This window comes from Egretta garzetta, unplaced genomic scaffold (assembly GCF_000687185.1).
Source record: "Egretta garzetta isolate BGI_Z169 unplaced genomic scaffold, ASM68718v1 scaffold321, whole genome shotgun sequence".
Taxonomy (NCBI): Eukaryota; Metazoa; Chordata; class Aves; order Pelecaniformes; family Ardeidae; genus Egretta; species Egretta garzetta.
Window position 1 is genome coordinate 1398816 of NW_009258756.1, and position 8132 is coordinate 1406947.

The following is an 8132-nucleotide window of genomic DNA, read 5'->3' on the forward strand; positions in this document are numbered from 1 at the left end:
TGACGGGACTGAGAGCCGTGCTCACACCTCCGCTGCGGCTCCGCCCATAGCCCTGTTTTCTGGAGAGCCACCTGTCTGCTTTCTCCTTGGGGAAAACCAAACCCTTAACATGTAGCGCGACCTTGGGTTCATCGAAAGGGCCCAATGATCGTGGCCTGGAGCACAAATAGGTCTTGAGGTCTTGATCTCATCTAGACTTCCTATCAAACAACGTGATGGTGAGCTGGATCCTGGGGCACCAGGGTCCTTACCTGCCTTTGATCCAGCTCTCCTGATAGATCATTACGTCAGCTGCTGTTTCGTTTTGGCCCGTGAATGAATGTTTCTGGACTTATTCTGCAATGCAGATGTGACATGGAGGATAACTCCTGTCCCTCAAGGCTGTAACCGCTCTCACAGAGAAGCCCCAGTCCCCCTAGGTTAGAGGCAGAGTTTTCATCCTCGGGACAATCTCGTTTCCCCTTCCTCCTGCAGTTTTCACAAACACAGCAACCCTTCTGATGCCACTGATGAAGAGAAATAAAATTAACAACAATAACAACAATACTAAGAAAAAAAAATAACACAAAGATTAAGGAATGCGTGTGCAATTAAAACCCAGAGTAAAATATAATAATAATAAAATAATAATCATAATCATAACAACCATACAATAAAATAACATCATCTTTCCTTTTCATGACACAAGCAGCATGACGCTCTCGTTCCCAAACTGGTGGGAGAGGAGAGGAATGCAACAGAGAGAGCAGGGCTTTATTTTCCTGCCTCAGACGAAAGGGGATGTGTTGTCTTTCCAAAGGAAGGGGGGGGTAAGGTGCATAGGTTGCTGGGAGATCGCATCCTCATCTACAGTATATTGAGCTGGAATGAAGGACAGGCAGGAGAAGAAGACTGTGCAAGGGTAGCCCAGGAACCAGAGCTGGCAACCAGGGAGGTTATTTGGTGGTTTGCCAGAAGACAACAGCCTTGTTGAACAGCCTATGTATAGCGGGATCCCTTCGTCTTCCAGGCCAGCCAAGCGCTTACCGCAAGACAATGTATTTGTGCTTGTCTTTCCGTCAGCTTTTCCCACATGAGAGAACCTCCTTCCTTACTGCCAACCAGGGAACCCATCCCTCACCACCCTGCTGACGAACCTGCTATTTTCCAGCATCTCGTGAAACACCCGAATACTTCGTGCTCTAGTTACAGGGAAATGTCGAGTGGAACTGAGCAGCCACGTAGACTTCAGCTTTCATGGAAACACGGAAACGTTCTACCAAACTCTCTTCTCTCCTTCCTCCCCAGGCCACCCACAGACATGGGTGCTCTTAGAGACACTTCCAAATATTGATGCGCCAGTGCAACTGCCATTACCAGCGAAGCTCCCCTCTGAACCAAACCTAACTGTAGGAAAGGGTCTCTTTAGAAATTTGTCAGGAAACAAGACACCCACGTAGCGTTCCTTGGCGTGGAGGACCCACGGGACCACCATGCTCTCTGGTTCCAGGGTCACTCTGCCGCTGCAGGCAATCTTTCGGGGCATAGGTGGGACAGGAGGAGGGGAAGCACACACTGTCACAGCTATGATGGAGTGGGTAGGGCCCGATGTATTCCACTATTTTCACTTAAGAAACCTGAGTTTGACTCTCTCAACTGGATTTTCTCATGCTTGCTTCGGGACTCCAGCCCTTTCCCGACCCCCTCCCATTGACAGATGTAGCAAGAGATGTTGGCAAGAACTAGCGTTTCCCCCTTTCATGGGCTAAAGTTTTGTTCCCATTTCAGACACACAGCCGGGACAACCTGACAACCTGGGAGGCCGCTGTCCTCCCAGTCTGCCGAGAACATCAGCAAACAGCAGAACGAGAATTCAGTTTCCGGGGAGGAAACCTGCTATTTCAACAGGATAGAAACAGACCAGTCCACAAACGAATCCCCAGATCCCCTGGGAGTCACCCTGGGTCTCACAACCGACCTGGTCACTTCCAGCCCATCCAGTGCTCGACAAAACACCCAGTTAGACGCACTTCCAACCCCCGACGAGCCTCCCCAACACCTCGCCAAGTGAGCTAAGATTGACGACGTGGGAAAAAAAACCAAAAAACAAAACAACCAAAACCCAAAACACCACCAGCAGAAGAAGAAGAAAATCGGCAATAACAACCTGAATAAAAAAAAAAAAAAAAAAAAAAAAGAGCTGAGAGTAAATTCCGACTAGCCTCAGTCAGTTTCTAGGAGTACCAGTGGAAGTAAACCCTTAAACCGCATCTGTAGTTTGGTAAGGCACTACGAGGGAATGATGTAAAACTAAGACTGTGACAGTTGTAATGGCTGTGCCGAGGAACACACCACAGAGAGAAGGCAGCATCTGCACGCACACGCACGCACGCACACGCACACACACACACGCGCACACACATACCTGGACAATCACATTTGTTACATGCCTATGTTATATCACTTTTCTTTGTGCAATCACATTGAGGAATAGTCTATTGGTATCGTTGAAGTTCAACACAAAATAGTAAAAACGGCGTCTGACCTGTATAGTGCTACATTCTACCGGGGGAGGGGGGAGGGGGGCAGCTAAAATGTCGCCTCCTATACTAAAACGGCTAGGGATTGAAAAGGAAAATTCCCAAATAAAATAAAATGAAACGCAACGGAAATCCGACATACGTTATTAGAGATCTCGTTTAGGAATAGCATTTCTCAGGGATTTATCCAGTGTCTTCAAGGAAAGGGAGAAACATCCCCGTGGCTTCCGCTCTTGACTAGTGCTGCATGGCCCGTTGTGCCCACGTGTTTTTAAGCGTAGCAGTGCCAGATCCGAATTTAGAGCACTGGGACAACACTTTCTCCTCCTCCCTCAGCCTCCTTTACCCACTTTCTATTTCCAGAAAAAAAAACCCCAAACCTGTATGCTTTGGGATACTGCAAGTATGGGGCATAAACCCTTTGAAACGCTGGATAAATCCCTAATCCATGTACCTATTGGATTAAAAACCTAATGGATTTCATTTTAGGTGTTCTGGACAACAAATTTCTAAATGTAGCTCACTATTGGATGAAAATAACCTTTTAAAGTCTATTGGTGAAGTTCTTCAAAAGACAGGACCCGCTGGAGGGTCCTTCTGCTTCTCTCTCTCTCTCTAGTTTGGTGCAGAATGGTTGTTTTTTTGTGGTTTATTTTTTTTTCTGTTCTTTTTTTCCATTTTCTTTTTTTTTTTTTTTAAATAAAAAGTGTAGAATTGGTTCTCCCCCTTCTTTCGTCTTTTTCGTTTCTTCCTTAAAAGTCTCCTTCGTTCAAGTTTCACGCGAGCCTCCCATTGCATTGTTAGTTTGTCACGTTCTTCAGTACAAAAGCGGCCGCCTCACTCCCCCGGGATGGGTGCGTCTCTCGCTCCTTATTCCAGTGTTTAGATGTAAGGGTACTGGTTGACCTTGGTGGGGCTCAGTGGGTATCCAGTGTAGACTGTGGAGGCTGGAGAAGCACTGATATAGGTCTGATGGGCAAACTGAGCCTGGTACTGACTCGGGTGGATGGTGGGCGAGGGCAGAACCCGCGGGCCCATGCTGACGGGGACCTGGTGGACGATGCTGGCGGGGTAGGTGGTGTGCTGCACGGCGTGCCGCGCAGACCCTTGAGAGGCCACCAGGTGCGCGACGGTGCCCGTGGAGCCCAGGGCGGCAGGGGCGGTGTATGTGTAGAGGTGGGGTTGGGTGGGCAGGTGAGCAGGGGCAGCCGCGGTGACTCCCTGTGCGATCGGTCGTGATGTGCTGCTGGGCCTGGATAAAGACAGCAACAGTGATAAGCGGTTACAAGACAAGAGAGGGCTCTTTACCTCCTCAGTGGTGCCGGGGAGCCTCCCTACGACACCAGGTCGGGCTCAGGAAAGTCCCTTGCGCTCCTCCTGACACCCTCAGCACCACCACAGTCTCCCCTTGGAAATGGGTGATGGCAAAGGGTCCCTCCCAGGCCTAGGGAGACCCTGCAGTTTCATACATTCACCAAAATGGCCCCCCAAAGGACAACTGGAGTCCCCCATTTTGAGCCACGGCCTGCTGGCACAGCTAACATGAAGACTCAAGTCTTGGATGCCCGGCTCCTAAGAACATCTTTCACAAGTCCAGTCGCTCACACAACACACAGCTTTTGTTAGTGAACTCTCTGCTGACGAAATGTGGTGCGCCGATAGTTTGGGGGAATGAAGTTGCCTAACTACACTTGGAACAGGCAATTTATTTTTGCTCGGTTTGGGTCTTTGCGGTTATCATTTCCTCAGTTAGTAAAATAACTATTTCTTAAAGATAAAACCCTTGGCTCGACCAGGTCCCGCAGGTGCCTGGTACCCTCACGTAATCAGCTATAATTACTTGAGCATAGGCAATTTTCTCCCAGTGGCACAGGAGCAATGTACTTTTCCAGGGATTTTCTGAGGGTTGTTTTGCATCGCACAATAATGTCAAGGATTTTTCCCGGTCATTTGTAGTCAGAGTATTAAATAACCAATAAAGTAGGAATTGAAAGGCAATGCTCCATTATTTCCTTCTATTCTTCCAAGCCTTCTCATCCTCTTTGTAAGCATTCCCTGCGCTGTCGTTGTGGTCTGAAATGCAGCAGCCACACTCCTCCCCCACTCTTGGAAACAGCATCTCACCCACTTCCTCCATTTTCACTCACTTTTATTTCAAGTTTGTTTAATTTTTTAAATTTCAACTACATTTTGAGGGGGAAGGGACATTCTTCTCCCCCAAATTATTTATAAAACAACCAAACAGTTCTGCTTATATCCAGCTCTGGATGCAAACCAGCGCTGTCTTCTGAGCTCTGCAGACTTTCTCCTCTTCGAGTGGTAACTGTGCTGTAACTGCCCTACTCTCCTTACCTCACCTCGGGGTAGAGAGAGGCCCCAGGTGCAGTACATGAAAAGGTCCTTATTTACCAAAGCTCCTGGGGAGCTCCCCGGGTGTTGTGATCACAGCCTGTGAAACATCTTGGTAAGTGCATGCTGTCCGGTAATGAGATTTGCCCAGCTCTCAGCCCAGGTTTACTAGGGGATGGATCAAACTCATTACATGAGGTCATGTATATGCACAGAGGCTCTGCTTCGCCTTGCCACGTGTGATGGGGACTTCTCTCTCAGTGCCGCAGCCGGGCTGATTCACTCCCTTTGCTTGGAAGATACTCTCCCTGTGGCCACCTATAGCTAAGGAGAAGTCCATCCTTCCTACACGGTCCTGCTCCATTCCTCTGCGTCTGAGCCACTGCACCTCCTCTCTCACATTATTCCCACTCACACAGTTAGATCATCTGACTTCAGAACGCACGGGGTAAGAGTACCGCCAGCCTACTCAGGGGTGGGATCTGCACTACCTCTACTGCCCGAGCTGGAAGACCAAGGTCTGCAGTGAAGTTGAAACAAGTCGATCAAACTCAACATGGGGCCCACCTATCATTAGCTTGGAAGAGGACAGCCCACACTGGAGGAGTGGTAGGTTACAGCTGGATGATGCACCACCCAAATTTATCTTGGTTGACTTACCTGACTTAGATTAAGAGGCTGCTGCTGCTGGAAATGTGCTCCTGGTCGCTGCTGCCTATAGGCAACGGCTCCAGACGAGCTCCCTGAAGAGTGACCGCTGGTGGAGGTCACGGTGCTGGAGGACTTGGACTTGTAGGAGGATGAGTGGTGACTGGTGGTGACTGTGCCAGGAAAGGAAACACATTTGTAGCTTACATCACATTCTTTAATTGCTCACCCTACCTTTTCCTCACTGAATCTCCTCCAGAGTGGTTTTTGGGAGGAGACATGCAACAGAAGCAGGATAAGAAAACGATTTCTCTTAATTAACAGCATATCTCAGCAGTGCTTCAAATACACGGCCAGCCTGTTATCCTAGAGGCAGACAAGCAGACCTGATATCTGGACCCAAACCGGGCCCGGAGAGGGCTTAACAGATCCTTCAGAAGTGAGAGAAACTGTTCTGCCAGCAGAACTGTACGATGCAGGTACAAATCCCAAGGAGAGGAAGGAAAGTATAGTGTGCACAGCACAAAAAAGCCCTGGCTTGGCTGACCTCACGGTGAGTAGGAAGGGAGGGAGAAGGAGCTAGTGGGGAGCTCGCCCTCCGAGCCTTTGTGTTCACCAGCAGTGCGTCAAAAGAAAGGACTGCCAAGTAGCTCAAAGCCAATTGCTTTGGGCCAGACTTCCACCCTAAGCCCCTTTCAAAACACATTGTACTTCCTAGTGTTGCGGAGGCTCTGGATGAGCAAACCTCATTAGTCCGTAATGAAGATCCTGGGGAAATGTTCTTCCCAGAAACGTCAACAAGTTTGGATGAAAATGCACATGTGTTTTCAATCTCTTACCCGTTTTAAAGTAAACCTATGGAAAGGCAAGGCAGCAAAGGTTCACACTTGCATTTGGGAGCCTTTCATGTCAAATGTTGAGCTAAAGGCTGCATTCTGTTCTTGGGTTTGCACAGAAGTAACAGGGAACGACACTTGCCCCCGTGACTCCTGAGTGTACCAGGGCACATAAATAATGCAATATGGCTCCCAAGAACAGATGTGTCACTTGAGAGAAGGGCAGGAGCACGGTTTCTTTGGAAAACAAAACAAACAAACAAACAAACAAAATGAAACCGAACAATGAGATTCTTCCAAGATAAATCATTTATTTCTTACTAATTTTCTTGACGGAAGAGGTGCAATTTACCTGGTGCCAGGCTATCGCACTCTACCAACACCTCACTGGCCTGGGTTTTCAGTGGTGGCACGATGATCGTTCGGGGGTTCCCACTGCAGTGAGTCTCTGGAACCCCTTTGGTGTCGTAGGTGTTCCCGTTATTCTGCCCTGCACGATGCTGCACGGCGTAAGGGCTGTTGTTGCTGGAGGAATCGGAGTAGGGGGAGTCATGCACGGTGACACAGCTGATGACGTTCTTCCTCTGCTTGGACAAGGTGCTGAAACACAAGCACACAAGGGGCAAGAGGGAACGGGCAATGATCGACTCGGAAGCCACCAGAAGACTCTGCCCACGGCAGACTAGCTCCGTAAAGGCAAAGCACACCCTTCAGTCCTCTGCCAGATAGAGGCTGCTTAAGCCAAATCCCAGGCTTTGAAACTCACTCGTTGCTATTCCAGGAAAGCCTTCATGGAGGTCAAGGAGTGAGTAAGACTTTGTGGATAGATCTGATATTCACGCTGCTTAGAATAGCACTGAACCAGACTGCCAGATTTATTTTCAGACCGCTTTTTATATATGTGTGCAGTAGAAGCCCAGCAGTTATACTATGCTTTGTTGCAAGTCTCACCGCCCACACAAAAACGTGGTGGTTTCTCCCAGCCTTCTAGCAATGATTTAATAATAGATGCTATGACTTTTCATGATTAAATCCCATGAATCTACAAAATACACTCTGCTCTATTTACTAATACGGTACAATGGGCATATATTCTCAATCAGCATTTGAAACTGTGGAACTAATGAAGAAAAAAAAATGAGCAAAGTACGTAAAGCTTTTGGTTTTCTTTTCTTTCTCTGAATAAACACTGGGTCTCCTGACTCCAGTGTGGATTACTGAGGTCCTGCTGCAGCTAATCTATCTATGACATCAAAAAAGTGATTAAAAAGGAACATCAACACTTCTGAGATTAGTGCTACAAGTTCATTAGACTAGACTGCATGCGTACGATTGGGATTTGCTCTGCTATTGTGCCTAATTATTCCTGATGGTTTCTCCTTCCTGTTATGAGCTTGTTTAGGAAGAAAAAGAGAGAGCGAGAAAGAGGACGGAGGAAGGGGGATGGTGAAGATTTGCTTAAATGGCTCACATCCTTGACAGTGCACAGACCTTGACTACAGAAAATAGCTGCTATGTTTCACTGATTGCATTATGTTGTTATGGCAACTGAAGTTTTTAAAATGATGAAAAGAAATGGATAGCACATAAAAAGCTAAGTAATTAGGCTTAATGGTGGAAACAGCCCCAACAGGAACAGAAATGCCATGGAGAAAAAGGAATCCATCTCTCAACTTCTTGAGTGTGCACTTTAAAAAGAGAGAGATCCCTTTCCCATGGAGCCTCCTCTCCATTCTCTCACTCTGGCTCGTCCAGTCCAGTCAGCAGCTGATTAATTCCT

General features: G+C 47.8%; 1 protein-coding gene across 1 annotated transcript in view; it reads right to left on the minus strand.

The window, feature by feature from the left end:
* Positions 1-3334: 3334 nt before the first annotated feature.
* The window catches only part of HIPK2 (homeodomain interacting protein kinase 2), an 89905-nt gene continuing 85107 nt past the window's right edge, over positions 3335-8132 (minus strand). The window contains 4 exon segments of the mRNA XM_009649238.2: positions 3335-3729; positions 3731-3771; positions 5529-5689; positions 6705-6952. Of these exon segments, the coding sequence (XP_009647533.2) occupies positions 3402-3729; positions 3731-3771; positions 5529-5689; positions 6705-6952 (778 nt within the window). The 3' untranslated portion in view covers positions 3335-3401.